Source organism: Cotesia glomerata, linkage group LG7 (assembly GCF_020080835.1).
Source record: "Cotesia glomerata isolate CgM1 linkage group LG7, MPM_Cglom_v2.3, whole genome shotgun sequence".
NCBI lineage: Eukaryota > Metazoa > Arthropoda > Insecta > Hymenoptera > Braconidae > Cotesia > Cotesia glomerata.
This window is the reverse complement of record NC_058164.1, coordinates 11,773,249-11,800,874: the sequence shown is the minus strand read 5'-3', so window position 1 is coordinate 11,800,874 and position 27,626 is coordinate 11,773,249. Positions and strand designations below refer to the sequence as shown.

The 27,626-nt window shown below is 32.0% G+C and overlaps 1 protein-coding gene and 1 long non-coding RNA gene across 5 annotated transcripts in view; both read right to left on the bottom strand.

Annotated features, from left to right (window-relative positions):
• LOC123269442 (hemicentin-2) overlaps nt 1–27,626 on the bottom strand; it is a 593,151-nt gene that overhangs the window by 304,445 nt on the left and 261,080 nt on the right. For all 4 annotated transcript variants that reach the window (XM_044735146.1, XM_044735148.1, XM_044735147.1 and 1 more), the window contains exon 3: nt 3,353–3,689. In XM_044735146.1, the coding sequence (XP_044591081.1) occupies nt 3,353–3,689 (337 nt within the window). The remainder of the gene's footprint in view (nt 1–3,352; nt 3,690–27,626) is intronic.
• LOC123269445 lies at nt 575–1,248 on the bottom strand. Its single transcript, XR_006510411.1, has 3 exons — nt 1,141–1,248; nt 749–926; nt 575–678 (listed from the first exon to the last, which is right to left on the bottom strand). It is a non-coding gene; the product is annotated as an uncharacterized LOC123269445 (long non-coding RNA).

Here is a 27,626-nt window from a genome sequence, read left to right as displayed (position 1 = left end):
GCCAAGAATGTCGATTAATGGCACAGTAATGGCAATTTTCAATGGCCAATAAACGGCTTACAGTTGGCATGATAACCACGACCCATTAATGGCATTAAACTATTGGGCCATTGATGGCAACCAGCAATGGGCCAGACATAATTCGAATTATCAGCCCATTGATGACAACCAGCAATGGGCCAGACATCATTTGAACTATCGGCCCATTAACGGCAAACAGTAATGCGCCAAATATTTTTTCTACTATCGGTCTACTAATTTCAAGCTGTTCTGCGCCAATTATGATTTTAATCGTTTGTCCTTCAATCGCTGATTGCTGTAATAACAGTTATTATTATAAATTATAATTTATAATTAATCACTTACACTTTATATTTCACTTTGAAATTATTATTATTATTGCTTCATTATTTTTATAAGGATTATTATGTATTAATAATTTTAATGTTAATTTTAATATTAATTTTATATTAATTATAATTAATAATTATAATTATATTAATATTAATTATTTTAATAATAATATTATTGTAATATTATTATATTAAATAGATTATAAAGATAAGGATCTTTGTTTTCGACCCTGTTCTCGATCTCCTTGCCCTGACAACCACCGGCCAACTTTTCCGGCAAAATTTTTGCAATCTTCACAGTCACCAAGTTTCTCTTTTACTACATCTGCAATAAAAACATAAATAAATAATTCGATACATTAAAAAACACAATTATATAAAAATCATTTTCATACCTTCCATACACTTAAATGTTTCTGTTGCGCTAAAATTAAGTTTTCCCACGCCTTTTATTCTTTTCCCAGTACCAGAGTAATTTTTTTCAACATTTTTGGTCATCAGTGCAGATGCCATTTTACAAATGCATCCTTTCGCTGTTTTTTCGCCAAAAATTTTGATCCGGAAAAATGCAAGCTGGAAATAATTATAATAGTTTATAATAATTTTCTCCCAATATTTAAATCATTTTCACTAGAACAAAAGCTTGAATCAATTTTATAAACCTTTTGTCTTTGTACATTTTTTAAATGATTGTATGTTTTATTTTGTAAAATATTTGCAATTGTTAGGTACCTGTTATTTTTAATATAACTATCAGTATTAAATTTTTTTTTTTTATTTTACTTACTTTTTTTACTTTATTAGTTCATTCAATAAACCAAGTTTTACTTTCACACTTAATAATAATGGATATAATAAAGATAATAATTATTATAATAAAAATTATTTATTACATTTATTATAATAGTAAATATTTAAACAAACGAATTTAAATACGTACGAACCGGTCAGTCACGATGTCACAAATAAACTGAAATAAGAAATACACACACACACACACTTACTTATACATGATACGCGTGGCGCTGCTTTATTGTTTTCTGTAGCTAGGCATATTACCCGACTATCGGTCTAATACAGCGACTCACACACATACGTTGACTAAGAAAAACTTGGTGCACGCGGATTTGGTCTTTAACAAAGCTTGTGTCGTTTTTGGTAACTCAGGATGTCCTTCTTCTCTTAGTAGTAATAAAACTTCAGCAATTACATTTAATTGGAGACTGTTTAAATTTTTTAAGGCCCACTGTCGAAGTTTTTCTTGAAAACTTTTATTTGAACCAGTTTTATCTTCAATGTCATCACTGTTGTCATCACTTTCATTATTTTTGTCGCTTAATTTATTACTTGTATCATTATCAATATCATTGTCACAACTAATATCATAATTAATGCAAATGTCATCACTATTTACACTGTTATCATTTACACTATTATTGACACTTAGGTTACTTGAGTTATGTACAGAAATATTTGCATTCCATTGTTCATCGTTATTTACATTTTTTTTTTAATTCTCTAAATTTTTTTAATCGCTGATATGCTTGTGACATTGTGAAAACAAAATTAATTGGTCAATATAACCTACAACATAAGACATGTAAATGAAATAAATGTGCTCTGAGAACTGAGAAACAGATTTTTGGCGCATGCGCAAGGACGTATGGATTTGATTATCGACCGATAATCAAACGGCTGTTGATCGGATGCTATTTTTATTTACGATTGAATGGCTAATGACAGTTTGTCAGATATGGGCCCTTAAAAATTGCCAACGCTTGGCCGACCGTTCGTCGCCTAACATCGGCCGATGTATGGCTTTGTCACCATCAACGGCAACTTTGTATGGGAACCACGTGAAAATCGGTTCATTCAATCAAAAGTTATTGCGATTTCAAAATTCAAAAAATAGTGTTTTACCAAACTTCTATTAAACTTTTGAGCTCAAAGAGCTCAAAAGTATACAAAAGCTAATTTTTTGAGCTCGTAAAGCTCAAACTAATACACAAATTGTATTTATGAGCTCAAAGAGCTCAAAAACGTCATAAGTGCAATTTCAAGCGTTTAGGTATAGAATTGGTGGGAAATTGCAGGGTTGGCCTTCACGGTCAACCGTTTTCCTAATTTTTTTTTTTTTAATTACTTCTCAATACTTAAAAACGTATAGAAATCGATTATATAATATATAATATACTTACGGATAAATTATCTTATAATTCATGGTATTGATGCAACAATGAGAATGACCGTATCGATACTCTATCAATAGTAGGACTGATGTTTGGATAGTAAAGTAGCACACAAGATTGAACATAGTAGCCTACTGCTGTGAACAGTTTATATGTCTCGCGGCAGTAAATGTTTCAATTGAATATTGTCAAAATTCTGCTACACAGTTTAATTAACGTATGAAGGCTTCAATTGAATTTCATTGTTCAACTATTATTAAAAATTTGAGTTCCTTCCTTTTCAACGCTGCTGTCCATATGGTGGCTTGAAATAGTAATTTACGTTATGTCGCAAAGTGGTGGTTTTTTCAAAAACGTCGATGTTGCGAAATAAGCCTAAGGTTTGTGGCGCAAATTTTCGAAAACGGGTGTAAATTTGACGCCCAAGGCGAAATTAATGAAAAAATTATTACACGGAAAAATTGAAACCGAACTGGTTCGTGTTCTGCACCAGACTCAGTCGTGTGCAAGGAAAAATGGAAGAAAAATTAGTTTACACCAGATTGAGTCGTGTGCGCACCCGAATGAGTCTAGAGCAGCACATGACTGAGTCGTGTTTATGACTATTTATGACTCTGAAGATCGTATCATATCATTCTGTAGCTGTTGTTGTTGTTAAATTGGTAACTCTCAAACTCAAGAATTTTTAAAGAAACTGAGACGTAACAAAAATTTCAGAAAGGCTTTAATGTATAGACCATCATTAAAAAGTTAAAAATCTATTATATTGCTCTGATTTTATTAATGTGGAGAATATATGGATTAACTGACCTGGCAAATGGTAATAATCTAGAATAGTTTCCACCTAATTCGCAAGGTAGGACAATTTTAGCCTGAGGTTTTATGACAATTTCTAATGGTGGTAATCTTGATGTGTCTTTTATCACAAGAGGAAAGTTGGATGGTGTTGACGTTGAAGCGACGAACCACGTCTGATCATCAGGAGCCAGTAATGCCGCGGGCTGTGCTACGTTGTCAGGAAGGGATATGGATGTTGCAGCCGTGGTTATAGTGGTTGTGCTAGTAGTACTAGTCGTAGTTCTTCTCCCTCTTCGGCCCCCCTCTTGCCTATCTCGAAGAGCAAATACTGCTTCATTTATAGATCCACCTGTAATGTATAATTTCAAGACGTTGACATAAAAATATGATATAATTCATTTATTTGATTATTTTTCGATAAAATAATAACATATAGACATTATTATGAAATAAGTTGTACAAAATTGAATTTCAATAAGGAAATAAGTAACTAATAAAATTTTTATTCTCAAGCCAATGAAACAAATTGACGTGTAATGTGATCTGTGAACATGATGATTGGGTTAATCGAATCAGTAAAGTTTCAAGGGACGGATAAAATTAAGCAGACACTTTGGTGAAGTTCTCATGGATTCGGATCATCTCCACGCCAGTCCCGTGGGTTCTCTTAGTTAATGCTGATAAATATATTCTCTGAGCCGAGGCCTGATCTGATTATCCTGCTACTGGAATTCGATAAAGTATCTGGCAAACTGCGGATAGAGTCTGGTACCTTGCCTTTTCCACTTTATGTTGTAGTCTAGTCTAGTACGGACGGCATCGCTTCGTTGCTTCGTATACTTAAAACTGCCTATCTTGTTCACTCGAGTAAGTCTCGACAGGAAACTAATTAGGCCTTCAATGAGCCGCAAATAGAGCTAGCTATAGTTAATGTACTCAGACATATCTGATAACTTAGGGCTTAAAGAAAATCTGTTAAAGTGCTCTTTAATTTTATCGAATCGATACAAACTGCAAAAAATTCTCTATAATATTTGTTTTCTTGAAAAACAAAATGTTATCGTAAAAGCTTAATCTTTTATTTGCTTTAGCTAATCCTCCACTATACAAAATTTCATAGATCATTCAAGCGAAAAGAACTCCATTAGCAAATGGAAGATAAATGAATTATTCAATGATTTCTCTGTCAGGATTTTTATCAAAACATAAGAATTGTAATTGATTAATTTGCATTTGCAACTCTACGTTCACATGTTTTTGTGATTAGTTTTGAGAAACGACTTTCGCAGGGACAAAAATATATTGAATTTATCAGTTATTTGATATCCATCAAATTTTCGAGATTCATTTTCCCCATGGTTTTTTACTTTTTATATATTTTTCGCGATAATTGAGAGAGCAAAAACTTTTTAGAAAATCTTTCAGTGACTTTTTACGGGTTATTATTAAGCAAAAGTGATCATATCGAGATAATAAAGAAGAAATTCAGTATATTGAAATTCGAAAATTCTGATTTTCAGATCTCTAAGTTAAAAATTTCCAAGGCTTATGGTTATTTCGTAATTGTAAGAAATACAGCGCAAAAAAGATATTTTTGAAGTCTTTTGCATTCTTCATTTTAGCGTATAAGCCTTTTTTATTTTTATCAACTGATATTTCATCAACTAATAGTCACACAAAAATTTAAGAATAGTTGCAGAAATTGGACTAAATTTTCGAGAAGATTTTTTTATGATCTTTAGAGAAAAAAATCTTTTTTTACCTTCAAATTGATTTGTAAAACGTTGAAAAAAGTGACTTTTTTCTTGTTATTTTAATAAATCAATTGCATCTTTGCTAATTCAAAAAGGAAGAAAACATTTTTAGAAATGATTATAGCGTACTTAAACCAAAATATATGAACTTGATTTTGTTATCCACGGGAGGTAAGAATTTTTTTTTTGTATTAATTTTAACCTCCCGCTAAGAAAATTGAAAATTTTCAAAAATTGGGAAGTTATTGGTTTTACCCCGTTTTTCGACAATCAAGTTTTCAACGGATGTTGACGTTTTGAAGTCCTAAGAAGCTTCCGCGAAAGTTTCCGCAATTATGTCCGTATGTATGTCCGTGTGTGTGTGTGTGTGTGTGTGTGTGTGTGTGTGTGTGTGTGTGTGTGTGTGTGTGTGTGTGTGTGTGTGGATTTATGTAAACCTCTCGTAATTTATGAGCGGCTTGGCCGATTTCACTGCAATTGGCGCCATTCGAAAGGGCTTGACCAAAAAAATTTTGAATACAATTTGGACCGATCTAAACCGGTAGATTTTGAGAAATCTTAAAAAAACTACAAAAAAAATTTTTTCAAATCTGATTTTTTTAGAATAACTTTTAAACGGCTTTATTGATCAGTTTTAAAACCTAATCAGCTCTAAACATCAAAAAACCGTATCGATTGCCGTCAAGCCGGTCAAAATCGGTTGTTTCGTTTGTGAGTTATCGTTAACGAAAAAAATCAAAAAAAGTTTTTTTCAGAATTTCTATGTAGTTTTTAGTCTGACCAGTTTGAGCTCTAAGATTCTTTAAAGATCTCTAAAATCTACATTGAATGCAGTAAACTGCGAAAAAATCGGTTCATTCATTTAAAAGTTATTGCGATTTGAAAATTCAATAAATAGTGTTTCAGTGAACTTTTATCAGATTCCTGAGCTCGAGGAGCTCAAAAGCATAGAACAGCTATCTCATTGAGCTTGGAGAGCTCATAATGACACGAAAAGTATATTTTTGAGCTCGAAGAGCTCAAAACCGTAATAAGTGTAATTTTGTGCGCTTAAGTATGGAATTTGCAGGAAGTTGCAGGGATGACTTTTAGGGTCAACCGTTTTCCTAATTTTTAACTTCCCGCTAAGAAAATCGAAGATTTTCGAAAAATCGGGAAGTTATTGCCCGACTAGAAATTACTTTGGGATTACCCAGCGTATACATCTGGACCTGATTGGGTCCCGATGAGGCACGCCCAATTGGGAAATCCCTATAAGGGCCTAATTAGCCCCCAATCGGGCAATCCCAACGTAAAAATAAAAATTTTTATTCAGTTTTTCCCGATAGGGCCCTGTGTGGGACCTAAGAGGGATAACCCAACGGAAAAAAAAAATCCAATTTCTAAATTTTCCCCAGTGGGATCTGTGTGGGATCTAAGAGGGATAACCCAACCTGAGAGTAGATGCATGAAGAAATAATCTTTAAATTTAGACAATCGTTTATTTATATAAAAAATCAATCACCCAAAGATCTGTGAGCTTATATTATTAACATATATTCATTGTAAATTAATTAGAAATAAAAATAAAAATTAGCCGATAAGTATAGAAAAGAATTAGGAAAAAATATCATCTAACAATGATAAATAAAAACTACAAAATTTAGCTTCATCAAATTTTACATAACCTTATATTTTGAAAAATTTAATTTTACGAGATTAAAAATACATTGTAAAAAATCGGAATGAATTCGGAGTAAATCTTAATCCAAATTAAAATTTAATCCCATTACTCGGAGTTTTGGTGTAAAGTAATTAAACGATTTACGTGTAGAGTGAATCCGAAGTTTTTTTAGCGGAGTTATTTTAGATTAATTTGGGATCAATTCCAGATTAAATTCAAGTACTCCACAGAAAAAAAAGGTTCACTTGAGCCAAGAAAATATTTTTCTTCCTAATTATTTTCTTGAGCGAAAAAAAAAATTTTTTTTGGCACAAGAAATTTCACTTATTCCAATAAAATTAATTTTCTTGTTTATTAAACAAATAAGTATCTTGATCCAAGAAAATTTATTTAAGTTAAGAAAATCTTGTTGTTTTGAGAAAATTCAGCCTCTTGCTCGAAAAAATTTAGTTCTTGGAAGAAGTAAATTTTCTTATCTTGAGAAAATTTCTCTCTTGCTCCAAAAAATTAAATATCTCGATAGAAGTAAATTTTCATTAATATTTTTATTGATCAACATGTCAAATGGGAAGATCAAATAATATTGAATCATTTTTTTTATTCAAAATGTATAATTGCACGGTAAAATAATACAAAATCGGTATCAAATATTTAAGAGAAAAATTTTCTCAAGGTGAGAAAATTTTTTTCTCAGCTGAAGTAGGTGGCGCTGCTTCCCTAAAGTATCTAAAAATCTTGATCAAATATAAAAATTTATTGTATCAAGTATTTATGATAAATTGAATTAAGAAAAAACTACTTCCACCAAGAATAAAATTTCAAGAAAAATTTTTACTTCGGCCAACACAACTTCGGTCTTCCTTCAGGCATCCGAAAATTTTCTTAAACCAAGAATTTTGTTCTCCAGTAAAGGAATTTTCCTTTCTGTGTGAGTTCTTAGACTGAAATACATTTTGATGTTGCTGAAACAAGATTCATACTCAGAATTTTTACTTCTTAGTATAAAAAAAACTTTTACTTGAAGATAATTTTTATTGTCAGTATGTAAAAATTCAATTTTTGAAAAATATCCAACTTTTGAGGATTCACATTTGCAAAAGAATTTATATTGTAAAAAAAATTAAACTTTTTCATAATTAAATTTTTATCCATACAATAAAATTTTAAAAATTAACTTGCATTTCAAAAAAATTTTAATTTTCAAAAAAAAATTTTTTGTGTTAGTATAAGGGGGATTCCAAATTAAATCGGACAGTTATAAGGAATTTTATTTTTTCAATTTTTTTACATTTTTCGGTAAATTTTTTTTTTTTTATTTTTCAATTTTTTATTTAATTTATACCAAAATTGTATTTTCACGTCCGTAAAGTGGATAAATAAAAAAAAAAAAACAATTTCTTAAAGCTTGAGCATAACATGAATAATGTCTCAGTCAACCAGTAAAGTTCATGTAAACGAGATAGGAATTATCCTCATCAGCACTCCCGCTTGGACCAGCGGTAACGTCAAGGACTGAGGACCCAGAGGATGCAAGTTCGAGCCTAACTCACGACAAGGATTTTTTCGATCAATGATTTCATTTCAATTCAAATTAAATTTACTAATGGGGTCTAATATAATATGAGTATCTGATCCCAAATTATTTTTAATCTTTTCGAAAATCATAATATTTTTTCTTTCAAAATTTAGATTGGGTTCTGATAGGGATTTCCCCCTTGAGACCTAAAAGGGATTGCCCAATGAGGGCCGCATAGGACTTTGCGTGACATCCCCATGTGGGGTCCCTATTAGGAAACCCAACGCGGGCCCAATAGGTCTTACATTAAAATTTCTAGTCGGGTGGTTTTACCCCGTTTTACAAAAATCGAGGTTTCAACAGATCTCGACGTTTTGACGCCCTAAGATACTTTCCTGACTATTTACACGATGATGTTCGTACGTGTGTGTGTGTGTGTGTGTGTGTGTGTGTGTGTGTGTGTGTGTGTGTGTGTGTGTGTGTGTGTGTGTGTGTGTGTGTGTGTTTGTATGTGTAAGTATGTAAACCTCTTATAACTTTTGAACGGTTGAACCGATTTCATCGCGGTTGGTGCCATTCGAAAGGACTTCGCCAAACTTAGATTTTCTGTAAGTTAGATCCGATTCGGGCCAGTAGATTTCGAGAAATTGCAAAAAAAGTGAAAAAATAGTTGTTTTTTTTTTTTCATTTTTGAAGTGAAACTTCTTTGCGCGCGTTGAGGGTAAAATTTCAAGGTCGCGTCACAATAATAATAATATGAGCGTCACAATAATCATAATATGGGCGTCACAATAATCATAATATGAGCGTCACATTAAAGGACGCATATATGTACGTAGTCGGAGAGAAAAAGATAAAGATATAAAGGAAAACTATACTTTTACACTATAGAAATGTTATTTTCATGTGCGCATGCATTGTATTTTAGACTGCAGGTACACTGCTCTTAAATATTATTATTATTATGTATTTTATAACCTCGTGTTTGTTTATACTGTTTTATTCATTCAGATATTTTTATAGTAACTAGTGGTAAATATTTATTGTTCGTTGACAGTTAATAAGAAATCCTTGTTGATCAAGCAGTTGTTCGCAGTAAGTAATACTTTATTTATTTCTTTTTTCATTAATACTTATTATTAGATTTGAAATAAATGTATATCAAGTAAGGTATACATTATTTAACTGATGTAATGTTAATAATATATTTATTTTTTTATATTTAATTGAATAATTAATTATTTTAATAATTACATTTTTCTTTTTATTTTGATCACATGAATATGCGCAAAGTACCATGTATAACCTACATTCTCTATATTGCATTCTATATAATATTTATACTATCACTGTTGCCTGTCATTAATTAAGTTCATTATCTATTTTTATTGTTATTAAATTTTTTTTTAGTAATTAAAAATTTCAAAAAATAAAATTATAAATTCTTTTTATTTTAGTTTAGTGTTTAAATAAAATTACTATATAACATAACGCATATGTAGTAAATTCGAAAATTTCTAATTTTATTTTATTTTCAGAAAATTTAACTACATACATTGATCAACAATCTATTAGCTGCACTCCGATGTCACCTAGAAAAAAACGTAAAACACCAGCAGAACGTACTCGTGAATATAGAGCTCGGAAGAAGGCCCGAGAAAATCCTGCAAATCCAAAGCCATCTTGCCCTACGTCGATTGATGTTCAAGTTGAAGTACATCAGGAAAATTCTGTTTTGGATCCACCAAGAAAGTCAAAAACATCAGCAGAACGTAGTCGTGAGTATAGAGCCCGGAAGAAGGCCCTAAAAAATTCTGCAATTTCAGAGCCAACCTGCTCTACGTCGATTGATGTTCAAGCTGAAATACATCAAGAAAATTTTCTTTCGGATTTACCAAAAACGTCAAGAACACCAGCCGACCGTAGTCGTCAGTATAGAGCTCGGAAAAAATCTACGATGGTCCTTAAAAACTCAGTACTAAATGCTCCACCTACTGAATTTTTTTCAACAGATAATCCGTGTACTAGGGATCAAGAGGGTGCAATTTTATCTGAAGCAGATTTTATTATTAAAGACATTCCAAATACGACAACGACGCCAAGTATCAACAACGTTACAAGAGGCTTCCAGGCTAATGATTTGCGTGAACCTTATTCTACTTTTTATCATCATAAAAAAGCTCATGAAGAGTTTAAGACTAAATTCATCAATAACCCGTTCGGACATATTTGCTCAGTCTGTGATAGGTTGTGGTTTAAAAGAGATCTCAAATCTGCATCTAATCAACATCAACAGATTTTAAATACAATTCTTCCTCTTACAGATGTAGGAAGCTATAGAGAAGATTGCTTTATGCACTATGTGCTTTACATCATTGAATAAAGATAAAATTCCAATGATGTCAGTGTATAACGGGTTTAAATATCCACAAATCCCCGATCATTTACCACCATTGGATATTTTATCTGAAAGACTCATTTCACCTCGTCTTCCTTTTATGCAGATTCGACGTTTAAGGCATGTGAATGGTCAGTACGGAATTTTAGGACAAGTTATTAATGTTCCAGTATGCGTTGATACAATGATGAAAAATCTACCAAGAAACGTTGATGACGATTACTGTATTAATGTTCATATTAAACGAAAAAAAATTCATAGATCCAGTTATTTACACGGTATGATTAACAAGCGTACTATAAAAGCTTGATTACAATTTTTGTTAAAATCTCCACTTTATACAATGTATGAAATAACATTGGATCAATCATTTTTCGAAAACGACTCAATCCCAACTAACGTTCCTCTAGAAGATATAAGTGAACACATACCCATTGAAGAGAGTTTAACTGCTCAACAACATACACTGTTATGGAATGAAGATCAATACTTATGTATTGCATCAGGAGAACAAAATACTCCACGGAGTTTGTTGTTCGATGAACATGCAGAAGAGCTTTTATTCCCATCCATTTACTTGGGTCAATTTCGGAGCTTCAGAGAAGGAGTTAAGGCAACACCATTCACAATAGCTTCAAGTGAATTACGAAGATCTGATCGTCGAGCTGTAACATCGTGTCATCTTTTATATGTTGCAATGAAAATTATGCGATTAAGAGTTCGTGATTCTCTTACTATTTCGTTTAAACATGTTGGTAAAAATACAGCAGTCACTCGACAACAAATTGAGGACGAACAATATATTAATAACTGTATTGAAACCAACCTTGCTTTTTTACGATCAATTCCAAACTCGACATGGTATTGGTCTAATCGTAAAAAAGACCTTTTTGCTATGATTAGGCAACTTGGTAAACCAACAATTTTTTTGACAATTAGTGCTAATGAAATCGGCTGGACGGACTTAATTCAAAAATTGTACAAATTAAAACATTGTGGAGTCGACATTACGCTAGAAGCTGCCGAAAACTTGCATTATCTGGAGAAAACGACTTTAATTAATGAGGATGCTGTAACTTGCGCGATTCACTTTAACAAGTTAGTGAATGTTTTGGTTGCTATTTTGCAATAAAAAAAATTTAGTCCTTTTGGGAAACATTACGTTGTAGATTACTTCAAGAGGATTGAATTCCAACATCGCGGAAGTCCACACGCTCACATGTTACTATGGTTGAATAACGCTCCGGTGGATGCTCTAAATAATAACAAAATTGATGCTATAGCATTAATTGATTAATTAATTTCAGTCTCATCTGAAGAAGCATCAGGTAACATGAAACTTCAGATCCACAAGCACACATTTACGTGTTTTAAAAAAATTGTTGCCAATAGACCACAGAAGTGCAGGTTCGAGGCTCCTTTTATGCCTTATCAAAGAACCATTATATTATCACCTATGCAGAAAGAAGAACCGGATTTTCAACATTATTCTAATCATTACAAGAGTATAAGATTAAATCTTGAAAATAGAGACTATCTCGATATGGATGCATTTTATGAAGACAACGATATACATTTAGATGACCACTATCATAATATATTGCGAGCTGGAATCAATAGACCCAGAGTATTTTTAAAACGCCAGCCACATGAGAAATGGCACAATCCATTTAATCCATTTCTTTTCAATATTGTGAAGTCTAACATGGATATTCAATTTATTACGGAAGAGTATTCTTGTACCGCTTACGTCGCCGAGTATGTCAATAAAACCAACAGAGGAGTGTGCCATCTTCAACGTCTCATTATCGAAATTATGAATGAACATCCAGAGTTTGATATTGTTGAAGTTACTCGAAAAATCGGAGTCAATATGTTAAATAGTGTAGCGATGACAAGTCAAGAAGCTGCTTGGTATCTTTTACGAGAGCCAATGTCCAAATGTTCCACTGTTGTAACCACTATTCCCACAATGTGGCCTACTGATCGGCAGAGAATCCGAAAAACTCAAAAAGAATTAGACGCAATGGGTGTTGGAGATGATTCAACTGATATTTGGCGTGATGATTGGTTCGACAAATATGAAAAGCGACATCAAGACTTGGAAAATGTCACACTCGCTCAGTTTGTTGCAAAATATACTGTTCAGAGCAACGGAACTTATTTAAAGAGAAATAAACAACGTATTATTTGCTATCGTAACTTTGATATGGCACAAGATTTAAACGAATATAAAAGAGAAATGGTGTCCTCACACTTTCCTTTCCGCAACGAAGATGCAGAAATTCTGTCGGAATTGAAATTCATTCAAATATATGATGAAAACGAGGATTTGATTTTAAATCGTCGACGAGAATTTGAATCCAATCTTGACATTCAAATTTGTCGCAATTTGTGTCGTAATGATATTAATCTTGCAAATGATGATGTTGAAGATGCAGCGACCAGATGCGCTGAACCTGATCCATATCAACATTTGTTTCAAAATGCGAATTCAGATATCAATGCTGACATTCGTTTGGCTGTACTGAACAAACTTGGACCCATTGCCAAGAAAAAAGAAAATTTGATGTCAAATGCAGACTTTCGTAAATTGATGAGAATGTCAAACAGCAAACAAATTGAACTGTTACAACATGTAATATCACATCTATTATCTCCAAATAAAAGTCCTCTTCAAATTTTCTTGACTGGCCCAGCTGGTTATGGCAAAACATTTGTTATCCGGCTTATCATGGATATTTATAATCGTTTTACAAATACTGATGGTTTATGCAATGCATACATTGCATGTGCTTCGACTGGTAAAGCCGCTGTAGCAATTGATGGTACCACGGTGCATACAGCATTCAAGATTACTCTTTCAAAGTTACTTCCCTTAAGCATTGAAGTAGCTCATCAGTATCGGGCACTCTTTAAATTTGTAAAAGTTATAATTATTGATGAAATAAGCATGATTAGTGCTGAATTACTTGGACACATTGATTCACGCTTAAAACAAATTACGAGAAACTTCGACACTAATTTTGGAGGATTGGACATGATTTTGATTGGTCATTTGCGTCAATTACCGCCAGTCAGAGCTACGCCGATTTATAAACAGCAAAAACAAACAATTGTTAGTCCAATTCTGTGGAGAAGTCTTAAATTTTACGCTTTAGTGAAAGTAATGAGGCAAGCTAATCAACTATTTTCATCAATTTTAACCAAAATTGGTAACGGTGAACAACTAGAAAGTCATGAATTGGAACTAATACAATCGCGATTCTTTACTGTCGACGAAGCCAACACACAATGTCCCCGCGGAATACGTTTATACAACACAAACCACGCTGTCGAAACTTACAATAAAAAAATTTTAGATGAATCTTTAGAAAAACATATTTCTATAGCTCAAGACATTTATACTGGATGCACATCAACAGAACAACAAGCTTTTGTACGACAGAAATTGCACAAAATGTCAATTATTGACACTGGAGGTTTACCATATGAAACAGTATTTGTACAAGGTATTTTTTATATGATAACAACAAATATTGATGTCTCAGATGGTTTAGCTAATGACACTGTCGGAAAATTAGCATGCATTGAACGAGATGATTCAGGAGAGATAACTTTTGCATGGCTTGAGTTTCCCGATTCGCCGAAAACTGGTGAAAAAATTAGAAAAAAAGTTGCTGGTCATGTTGCGGCTAATAATATTAGTAAAACAGCTGTACCAATCGGAAGAAGATCGTCGACAATACCACTAAATAATAACAAAACGATTAATGTTAAAAGGTTACATCTGCCATTAGTTTGTGCTTGTGCGACGACAATACACAAGTCTCAAGGAAGTAAATACTCTGAAATTGTCTACGAATACGATAAGAAACATTCTCAATCATTAGTATACGTTGCTTTATCACGAGTTACTAATATCGAAGGATTATTCATTACTACAAGTGGTAATGATTTGACTTTTTATCATGGAAGAAGACCATCAACGACAATAATTCATTTACAAGATGAATTCCGAAGACTTTCAATGAACTGTTTGGAAACAATAGATAAGCAAATTCTCAATTTTAGACGCCAAAATAATGGATTAACTGTATACACTCTTAACTGTCAAAGTCTTCGAAGTCATTCTCAGGATCTAACAAATTCTGTTATACAGGCTTCAAACATCGTACTTCTATCTGAAACTTGGTTAAATGACTCTGAAGATATAAGTATACCTAATTTCAACTGTATAGTAAAATTTAAACGACCAAATGTTCGAGCAGGAGGAGTAGGAATTTACTCTAACGAAAATAATATTGTCACGCCAAATATTCATATGACAGCAATGCAATCATCATCACAGCAATTGGGAGCAACAGTAACTGGTGATATTTGTATTGCTGAATGTCAATCTCTTGATGGAAAAAAAATTATCTTCGCTGCAGTGTATATATCTGTCAATCAAAAGCTTAACAATATTATTTCTTTTCTTCATCAACAATTACTTGCATATAGTCATGGAGATGCTGCTCTTACTAATACAGATTATGATAAAATACCTCTTCTTTTAGGTGGTGATTTTAACGTAAACTTTGCATCTGACGATTCGACACCATTAATTATCTTTTTATATGAAAAATTTAGTCTGCAATTAAATAATAATCCTAACATGTCGACAACTAAATACGGAACCACAATAGATGCCATTTTTACACGTTATTTAGAAAATATTGAAACAAGAACTTATGTTTCATATCCACAGATTCGGTAGAATCTGGCGCCAAGTTCCGTTCAAATCTGCTGTAAACGGAGCGCCAGACTACCGACTGTGTTTACTGTAAGCAGAACGGTATTTTGAGGTTGCAAAATTTTATTTAATTCTACGGTACTTTTTTTTCCTAAATTGTATATTATAACAGTAATTCATACTTTATTTGACTGTTATTAATTAATTATATTCACTTATAACAATTAATCTACTTGAAATTATTAAATTTAATCAGCACAAACTATAGCAACGCAAAAATTTCGATCCTGACTTTTTTTCGATGGGCAAAGTGATCTGCCACAGACTAAATAATTCGAGAATGCATAGTAATCCTTCATTAGATGGGAAACTACAGTTAAAAAAATATATTTCACAGCTTGCATCTACACCCGCCAGGGTGCGCTAGAATTATTTTTACATAAACTGTAGTTTCAAGGGGATAGTTTGCTATAAAAAATGCAACCAACGCGAGACTTAAGTTGGTACCAATTGTAAATTTTTATTATAATTACAAAAAATACTAAAATCTGAACAAAAACAGTTTCACTGTAAAAAAATCGCGCCAAATCCACGTTCATAAGACTATTAAGAAAAAAAAATTTGTTTTTTTCTTTACAAAAATATATAAAATTAAAAAATCCAAGTAACCGATATGATTACTTATGATTTTCGGAAATTAAAAAAAATTTTGTTATAAATTTAAAAATTAAGAAAAAAATTTTGGAACGTACTTGGTGTGCGTCATTGTGTATTTCAATTTTTTTAAAGTCCTAGTAAATAGATTTTACGAATTTCATTAAAAGTAAAATATTTTGCAACCGCGCACACTAAATACGTTCCAAATTTTTTTTTTTAATTTTTAAATTTGTAAGAAATTTTCTTTTAATTTCCGAAAATCATAAGTAATCATATCGGTTACTTGGATTTTTTAATTTTTTTATTTTATATATTTTTGTAAAGAAAAAAACAAATTTTTTTTTCTTAATAGTCTTATGAACGTGGATTTGGCGCGATTTTTTTACAGTGAAACTGTTTTTGTTCGGTTTTAGTTATCATAAGGCTTTAGTGACAACCATACCATTACAAATACCATCAGATAATGTTGTACATATTGAAGAAATAAATTGAAAGAATATGTGATATAACTAGTGTAAATTTTTCTCATTTAATCCTTTCAATACTATATATGCATAAATCCTTTATGTTCCTGTCTTTGAAATCTATTAACTATTAATTAATAAATTTTAAATTGAGTTTGCCAAAGAAGTTTCACTTCTAACATGTGTACTCTGTACACACGCTCTTTTTTTTTTAAATATCTCCGAATTGGCTGAACCGATCGACCTCAAAAACTAATCAGCTCTTAATCTTGAAAACCTGCATCGATCGCCACCTAAAGCATTAGAATCGGTTGACGCGTTCGTGAGATCTCGTTGAAAAAAATTGAAAAAAGTTGTTTTTTCTAATAACTCCGAAATTTTTCATCAGATCAATTTTTTTTGTTCTAATTTTTTTTAAAGCTCAAAAAACTACATCGATTGCCGTCAACCGCGTGAAAATTGGTTGATTTATTCAAAAGTTACAACAGTTTGAAAATTAAAAAAATCGTGTTTCATCGAATGTTGATAAGACTTTCGAGTTCGAAAAGCTCAAAAACATAGCAAAGCTATTTTTTTGAGCACGGAGAGCTCCAAATAACATAAATTGTATTTTTGAGCTCGAAGAGCTCAAAAACGTCATAAGTGCAATTTTAAGCTCCTAAGTATAAAATTAGCGGGAAGTTGCAGGGACGCCCTTCAGCGTAACCGTTTTTCTAATTCTTTTTTACACTATGACCTTTGGCAAAATGATTTAATTAATAAAACTAATATCAGAAGAAAAGGTTTGAAAATATATTTTTCTACATTATTGACAAATATTATTTGTCCGATTATTTTTTCTCCCGAGGTGCTACTAGTTACACGTGAGGAAGAGGAAAAAAATACCTAAAATGGTAATAAAAAAATGACAGAAATTTACTAAATACAAATTTTACGAGAAAAATTTAGAAATTATTTGAATATTGTTATAATCTTTGAAACGATTATGAGCTACAAAGATGATGACAATAAAAATCAGTATGCTTCAACTTCAGGTTAAAACTTTTTCGATAAACTTGATTTCAATCCAGTAGATGAAGTATTGTAAGACTTTAAGGCTAGTTTATGTAGCACCCAGCTGATGGTGATTCATACACTTTTCTAATTATATTTCTTCTTATTTAAGATAAAGGATGTCACACGAATTTTATTCCTATGTACGTCCCTCCCTGCACCTAGTTTTGGCAACAGATCCACACTCGGTGTGTCTCATAAATTTTACTATTTTTGTATTAATTTTATTAATTTATATACTGTATATCATTTATTATTATTTATATTTGACAATTTATATATTATTATTATTAGTTCTTAAGTATTGATTTGAAATTTATTTCAGAAAATTGTATTGGATTATTTATAATTTTATTGTTTCATTCTTTATATATTATTGGTAATATATCATGGCCTTACTCGCATGGGTGGTACCCTATGATATCGGTCGCGAGTAAAAGGACTATTAATTTTGGTAAATGACTTGAGAGGCCCTCATGGTCGGAGACGAGGCCTTGTGGTTTTTCATGAAAAAGAAATCGGGAGACACGCGGGAGTCCGCATAGTGTAAGAAGTGTGGATCTGGCGCCTTAGTTCGAGTTTCCTTTTTTTGGTGAGTACTCACAAGTTGAGCCAAGTTATTATCCACACGCCGCACTGTCTCCTGGCTAATAATTTGTTGTCGAAAACCGTTATTAATTAAGCGAGTCGGCCAGTATTTATTCATTTTAATTTTATAATTGCAATTCGTCGAGATAACCCGACTGAGGAATTCGGGTATGTCTCAGTTTAGTATTATTTAGACATAATTTCTAGTTTATAATCAACGTCGTCGTAAAATAAACGGTCTACTCAGGATCTAGATCAATAATTAAGAATTGTACGCGACGATACTATTATTATTGTTATATAGTCTACCCACTTAAGGAATTCGGCTCTGGACTTAGTCTTAAGTTAATTCCTTTTGAGTAAATAGTTTATTTGTTTTATTATTAATATTTGCTGCTGATTTATTAATATTTTAACTTATGTAAATTACTTTCTCCTTTCTTTCCTAATACTAGTATATTATTTATCTTTCCCTTGAATACCTGCAGATCGGCCCTGGAAAATCTGAGGTTTGCTATTTCCTGGCAAAGAATAGCTGGCGTCCAAAATCGTGCACTAACCCAGCCTGAGGAAAGCTGCAGGTTGCTTGGGAGGCTAAAAGTTACCTCTCAAGTCCTTTTTTGTTTATTTCGTATTTTTAGTCAATTGTTGGGCGACCTGGACAAAGATAAGTGACAACTGGCCTCTCCACCGTCGGTTGGAATTTATTTTTTTGTTACAAGGAGATGAAATGAAAAATATGATAATACTACAACTTCAAGTAACGAATTGTTAAAATATTCATATTTGCAGAAAGCTAATATGTATAACTTAAGGAGTAAATATAATTTCATGTTACAAATTATCATATAACAGCATATGAAAAGTGTACAGTATTCTTAAGAAAATGTTTCTGATTATTAAGATTCTTCCAATAATTACAGTTTTTTACATTGTAAAGAAGATTGGTAGTTTCCTAATTATTATGAAAAAGAAAAATCACTATAAGTACGAAAACGAAACAAAGATATTGCTGAAGAAAAAAAAAACAAAAACAATGCAACTAATTTTTTATAAAAATATTTAATTTTAAAATACGGTCTGGACTGTCAATTTACTCTAAATAAGCATGTAACTTTTTTTATGAAATAATATAAGATTTTATAGAAAAGGCTGGCAATGGCCTGGTCGGCTCGGTGCTCGCTTTTCGAAAGAATGGGACCCGGGTTCGATCCCAGCACGCATCAATATTTTTCAGTGATTATAATTAAAAATATGTGCGTTACGTTACGTTGCCAGCCTTTGAAAGTGGCAGAGATAGCCGGGCGGCACACGTCTGACTTGGGCGATCAAATATTTAAGCAACAACTTGAATGGGTGACCACTTTAGTCAGCGTTGGCTAACGCGAGGGATCTCTGCACACTAGAAGAGGGGCCTAATGCTCCAGTGGTCGATAAAAGAAGAGTTTCTTATCAATCACTGTAGACTTAGCCTAGCTCCGACTGTACTATCATGGGTTTTCTCTGTGGTTTCCCCATGATTCTGTTCCAACAGCCTGAGAAGGCGAGGTTCAGGGTGAATACGGTACAGAAAGCACAAGTCGGTCCACAGCCGCAAAAATTAAAAGTAGAAATGAAATGTCGGGTAGGACTTGCTGAGGTCCAATATGAGAAATAGAAAAAGCGTAGAGTTAGGAAAAAAAGAGGAATCAGCCTTGTAAAAACCGAGAGGTGTACAAGTAAAGCATAATAATAATAATAAATATAAGATTTTATAGGTAGCGATTTACTTAAGCTCAATGAGTGATACCAAGAACGTGAATCATTAGACGCGTATCGGTGGCTGACCCTCATATATCTATATAAAGAGAGGTATATTAATCAATAGCTTAGAAACTAATGATTCTCTCTTCAGAGTTTTGTTAATTTTCCGTTAATTTCAAATGCAAAGCGCTCTAAATTCCACCTTGTATGACATTTTTTAGTTCTTCGAGCTCAAAAACATAGTTTTACAGTTATTTGGAGTTCTTCAAGTTTTAAGATAGAACCAATCTACGATTTTATATTCTTCGACGTACGCATACACACACACACACAGTGAAATTCTCGTAGGAATGATCAGAATTGCTTCGTAGAACCTAAAAAGGTAGAGATCTGAGAACTCGATTTTCGACATCTGTGGCGCAACCCATATCTTCCCGATTTTTTTTAAATCATTGATTTCCATAGTGAGCAGTTAAAAGAATTAAATCATTGTGTTAAATAAAAATTATTGTACTGTCTTTTTACTCTAAAAACTTCAAAAGTGCTTAACTCTTAAAATTTGGTTACATAACGTCCCACTAATTTCATACTCGGATTGCTTGATAACATTATGTGGATAATCAACAAGCTCTCCAATAAAAATGATAAAAAACTATTCATTCTTCAATCAATAAGACGTCTCCTGAATAAGTTTAACTACTTAATAAGTTCCTATAAAAATCGAAACTCTAGCACCAATTACATTTTTGAGTAGAATTGAATGGTTTTCAAAGGTATCAGTAAGTCACCAATGAAAAAAATATCTTTCGACTTATCAGATAACATGTATTGGTTTGTCGGAACTATAATATCTTTAAGCTACGATCATTTTTCACTTTTTTAGAAAAAAAATCAAAGGTTATTTTTTTGTTAAGCCTGCTCCAGAACTTAGAATTTTCGTTCTTCTTAGTGGAAAAGAGTTAACTTTCGCAGCTCTAGTTTCCTACATAACAAGCTATGAAAACAATTTAACGTTTTGGTTGTAATCTTGGTGGAAAATAAAGCGGAAACTATAAAAATAAGCAGTATATTCTAATCGGTACATCACCATTTTTAGCATCAAGTAGACACTTTTACAAATTAATTGAAATATCTTAATTTCTTTCGGTAATGTTTGATTTACTATTTCTGATATCATTGATACGTAGTTACAAAATTTTTCAAGTTGGTATTTTACATGCTACCTCTTGTATTATTTAACTCGTCTCTTATGCATACTAAATAATTCAAATTTAAGGTATTAGCAACCGCATATAAGTTGTTCTCACGTACTTGTTTTAAAGGAAATTGCATACATCTCAATGCTGTACTTAGACTCAATGACATATCGAGCTATTGTGCTTTTAAACTTTTTTCATGGATTTTTTATTGAAAGATGTGTTATACATTTGTAACAATATATTTCCCCTGTTATAAATTTTTACCGGAGGCGGAGATACCGGCCGGGTAGAATAAAGTACGCTCGCCCTTAAAATACAATAAATTAACCTGATGACACACAGGCTGGGTTAGAAATCCCGTTAGGCGCCAGATAATTTTATAAAAATTACCAAAATTGTCCAGGGGCCACGCCGAGCAATCAATTAGTGATTCGAATTTTGTATAAATAGAAAATTAATTATGAAGCAAAGAGTGTTAATATCAAATCTATCCAATAAATATTTTACTCAATATAAAATGATTTAATACAGGAAAAGGATCTATTTAAATCGGATATTATAATCTCTAAACCCCAATTATCATTTTCAATATTTTAATTGTAACACAAATAATTATAATAAAGATAATTACATAACAAAATAAAATATTATCAATTTTAAGTATTTCTCAGAGCATAAGCAATAATTTGATTATAAATCTTGGCAATTAATCACTAATATAAACAATAATTTCAAGTATTAATTTTTCAATATTATTAATAGATATAATAATAGTTAATAATGATGTAATATTTCAATTAAAAAGATTGCTGGTTACATCGAGGACCCAACACGTGGCTTTCGGGACAGGTACAAGTATTCCCTTATGATAACCCTTACTCGCTACGGGATCGACCCGATAAATCGATAGTAATTTTAATAAACGATAAATGAACAAATTACTCCAGCCAAGAGACAACGCGGTGTACGGATAATAATTCTAACTGAACTTGTGAGTATTCACCAAAAAGGGACTCAAATCAAGGCGCTATAGCTATATAGATCCACACTCCTTACACTATGCGTGCTCCCGTGTGTCCACTTATTTTTCACCACCATAAATCGTACAAGGCCTCGTGTTCGATAACGAGGGCCCCTTTAGCCATTTTCCCAAATTTACTAGTCCCTTTGCTCGCGACCGATATTATAGGGCTTCACCCGTGCGAGTAAAGGCTATGATTTATTACCAATAATCAATATTATAAAAACTTCAACATTTTCCTTGTTACCTGTCCCGATACCCATCGTTGGACTTTGACTCGAAGTACTGAAACAAGCTTATAATAAAATTAGGTACTACAGTCGACTCTGTTTAAAGGTTCCACGTCAGGACAGGACCATTGTCTAAAGGTTCTCTCCCCTCTCTGAACATTGCGCGTAATGGGTGCGCAATAGAAAACATTAGTCTTTATGGGCATTCAAAACGCGCGCTTAAATTATTAACTCTGATTGGTTATAGTACTCAAGAGTAGGGGAATATCCTGGAACCTTTAGCGAACGTATCCGTGGAACCTTTAGACAGCGGGAACCTTTAGACAGAGTCGACTATATATGACAATGATTTACAGCGATATATACAAACAATAATAATAATAAATTATAAATAATTCAATGTAAATATCTTAAATGAAAGTAAAATTAATGCTTAAACTAATAACAATAATATCGTCAATTTCAAACATAAATAATAATAATAAATTCAATAAATAAATTAATAAATTAATACAAAATAATAAAATTCCGAGACACACCGAGTGTGGATCTGTTGCCAAATTTAGGCGCAGGGAGGGACGCACACAGGGAATAAAAACCTTGTGACACATTTAATGTATTTTTTTGATGTCTGATGCAGGTATTTATTTTATATGTATGCGTGGACGTATGTGTGTTTAATTAAGAATGTGATTGGATCTGGTATTCCCGTGGTGCAACTGTTACAGGAATCTCTGATAAAGATAAAACAAGCTTGAGAACACAAATAATTTGAGTCTGGAATCGCCGTAACATTAGCATGTCTTCACCATTAATCCCTAGTGAGTGACTCTTCCAAAAGTCGATACACACAGTATTACAGTGTACACGTTGCAAAGGGATATGCACGAAGGGAAGTTTACAGAACCTCATTGGAGCCTGTCGTTTACTTGCTTCAGTAAATACACTCTAGTGTTCACAAATAAATACAAACCTTACGTTGACCGTAAACATCTAACAGAGAATACGATCATCCATGCATGCTAACATAGAAACAAAATTCTATTACCAATTCTAGTTTTCATCCTCTAAGTTTTGTATTCCAAGTTTTATTTTATCAGATAAACTTAAATAGGAAATCTAACTATTGCAGGTATCCTCATGGTAAAATTTTCATCTAATTTTACTATCGTACATAAGTAGTGCCTGTAGAATATAAATTGAAGCAATTCTTGATGATTTTTCTCCGAATACGAAGAAAAAATAAGAATGTTGTTTGTATAAAAGAGAAAATACGAAGGATGAGTAATGTAAAGACTAAATAACGCAAACTCATCAGTGGGGCATTCCTATCATATTTCTTACCCATTACGCTCGTTGATGAAAATTGTTATTCATTGAAACATGAGGTTGGGTACTTGCGAGAGAGGAGTGATATTTGTGCCATCTACTATAGTGAAGTCGAACCACCATTTTCATACCTTTATGAAATCTTAGTGGAATTCAGTTTGCTTACTATTTGAGCAATTATTTTAGACAAATTTGAAAATGAAAAGTGGTTACTAAAAAAATAGAAAAAATAGGTTGTTAAAAAAAAGGAACACATTGAAGCAGGTAAAATCATCTCCAATATTGCCTATCTAATTTTTACTTCATCACAAACTATCAATTTTACTAAGAGTCTTTTCTGGGAATCAATCTTTAATAACAGGTGAGACGCTTCTTATTATTTTATTCACTTTAAGATAACTATAACAATATTCGATTGAAGCAACCTATATTTAATACCAAAAAAAAAAAAAATACAAATACTCTACCATAAATAAAGATCGTAGTCAATAAATGATTTATTTCTTAATTTTGAACGAATTGTGCCTTTATTATTTTTTCATTGGATGATTTCGTTAAAACAATATTACCAATTGAATAATATTGATACATTTAACTTAGTTAGATAATGTTATATTGTGCAACTAATTTGATAGGCTATCGATTGTCCACAAGTCACAGTTAGTATTTTTTATTAATGTGGAGATAAATTTCAGTATAAAATTAGGGAACTGAAGTTAAGCGTTAAGCCCCGGTGAGGACCGAGAAACGAAGACAATAAAAAAAGAAATTAAAAGTAAAAAAATATAAAATGAAAAAATTTTAAAACAATAAAAATATTTTTATTTCGAGGCATACACATGAACAGGGATTCATCAATTATTTTTATTGCCATTTAAAAACATTGAAATATTTGAACAAACCTCTGAAGCTGTATTCGTTTAAATCTTTTAACATATAGCACACACCTGGGGCAGGAAAGTAAGAAACGTCCCAGATCACATGCAATTGTTGGCTGAGGCGAAGCCGAGGTCGACAAACATGTGATTTGAGGCTTTCTTATTTACTGCCCATGGTGTGTATACTATTTTTCTTCTCGACGAAGGCGAAAAGCAGCATTTTTGTTTATTTAGCGCAGCGGGACGAAAGTTGACACTTTCCGCCCGGAGGGGAGAAAAATACATTTTTTATAAGCTATTTTAAGTTTATTTTTTTCCGTATATCAATACGGAAGTATCAACTTACTGCAATTGTGTTTTTTTTTTTTTTTTTTTTTTGTAAGTAAACTTGTCTTTGTAAGTAAACTCAAATAACCGATTAATTCCCGTAAAACTTACTTTGTAATTATGAAATGAACAACCACTTATTTACTGATCGTAACAACAAAAGTTAAGATATTGTTTATCTCGCATGAATGATGAAAATTATTACCGGTTCAGAATAAAATCATAATTTCCATTATTTATTAACTCTACAGATAATATTGAAGAATATCTCACTACTCTTTACTGCTCTACCGCTAACGTGATCGCTAGGGAGTGCTTTACTAACGAATCAAAATTTTACGTAAACTTTTTTTTTTTTGAATCTGTACCATTCAGTAATAACGATACCGTTACATTCTTTATTTCAAAAAGTATATATCCTCATATGGCTTTCATTATTGTTTTGTTATGTGCATTGCTGCGTTTCTGTAATTACAACAGCAACTGTAAAATGTGAAAATAGTGAGTGTGAGAAAAAAATATCTGTAGGAAGAAGCATAAAAATGGCAAAGCAAGAACCTGGTTGACATTATTTTTAGACCAATATGATATCACTGTGTACATTTTAGTTTGCCGATATATAGATACTAAAGGTTTTCAATGTTGGCCGTAGGCCATATAATCCGTAATATATCAACTTGAAAATCGCAAATCATACGTAGGCTTCAGAGAACATGGAAAGATAGGTTTTATTGAGCGATCACTGGAAATACATTGCTGAGTTTTAAACTAGTTCAGTATTAACGTTGTCCTAAGTTTTTTGATGTTACGCCAAGACTGTTAGATATCATGCCAACACGTTTTATATTTAAAAAAAAATCTTATGCCTCTTTGTAAAATTTTATTGTTTCTAAAAATAGTTTTTGGTTTCCATTGTTTGCGTGATTATTACGTACATTTGTGAAAGAAACTTTTAACAATTTAAATCAACGATTATCATCATCAGTGTTATTTTTATAATAATTTTAAATTATAATGTGTAGAGTCGGTAGGTCAGCTTCATGAAATAACCCTTACAACTTTCATAATAAAGCTATTTTCGTTTCACTTATAACTTTTTCGTTCATTGAAGAAAAAAGTTTGGTCAGATTGTTATATGGACTGGTGAGTATTTTATTCAGTCGTCTGATAAAATGAAAAGAATACCTGTTAAAACATTAAAACAGAATAAAAAAATAACAATAAAGTACAATAAAAAACCTTAAGATTAAGTAGACAACTGAACAACAAAGACTTTTCTTAGTGTTGATAATTTTATGTTGGTAGTATGTTCGCCTTTGTAAAAAAGTATAGGAAAAATCTACAAGCTAGGAACAATTGTTTTCTCTTTTAGTTGAGGTACAACTTTCTTCTCTTTTTCTTTCCGCCCTCTAACCATGACCTGGCTTGTTCAAGCGACTATTATTAACGAAGACCCAACAACGAGTACGCTAGCTTGAGCATACGTGCTTGGTATTTTGAATAGTTGCAGCACTCATCGTTCGTCACCATGCAATTATCGTCGATGGTGATGCCATTGAGGACGGTTCTCCAATTAATTCGAGGAATTCATTGGTTCTGTAGGAAAACGACTGTATCGATTCGTTTCTTTTATACCGTTCTGTTTGGTTTTTGTTTGTTTTAATATTGTTTGCTGCTTTTGTATACACCCAGTCAACTACAAATTTAAATTATTGAAAGCATTTTAAGTTAATTGGCAATGAGAATGTAAACGACAGGAGCGCAAGCTAATAGTGTGTAAGATCTTTCGTTTACGAGCATGTCATAATTTAATGACACTTATGTCTCTGTGAACGCAATTCAACGGATATTATGTAGGATGTTATTTCTATGAAAGTTTCTCGATCAGATGACTTGGTTTATGTTGACATCTTTCAAATATCGTCTTCCTGACATTTTCAACAAACAAATTGTGACCTAGACCATACGTTGTATACCTAATATTGTTTATATATTTCAATTTCCTCGTGCTCTATTTTTATTGTATCATCCAGATCTATGTCAATGATACTGATAATCAATTTAAACTGGGGAAACTTGATATAAATTTGATAAGAATCATAAATAAGAAATATAATCCATTATTCTCATGAATAAATTGAGTAACTTTATAAATTTTCTACTATCAAAATTATTTCTTACAAGTTTTGCCATCTTAAGTTTTTTGATGAGAAAGAGGCCACTAACTTTTCAAGTGCACGACCACTTGAATGAAAGTGTGCAAGCTCTTAAAAGGTAGAAAGAGTAATTACCTTAATTCTGTTTTAGATATAATCAGTAGAAGTTCTTACAATTAACTAAAAACTCCCAGAGCTATTTTATTTTATTCAATCGGTCACGAACTAATGATTCAATTAAATAATACGTCTACAAGAACTTAATGAACTTATGTTGAGGACGTCTTCTTTTATGAAACGTAAAACTTTTACAAACCAATTAGGATAATATATTTAACTAATTAGTAAATTATCACGACAATGAAAGTTTTTGAATGTTTTTTACTCGAGTATATTGCATTAATATAATACTACCAATTAAAACGAAGCAGCAAATATAAAATTTTCTTAATCGAGTACATGACTGATGTTGCTGTAAGTGTTTGAGTATACCTAGTTCTAACTATTGTTATTTCTACACTTTATTATAACAAAGATACACGGAAAAAAAAATTTCGTTCTGGTAACCTAACTGT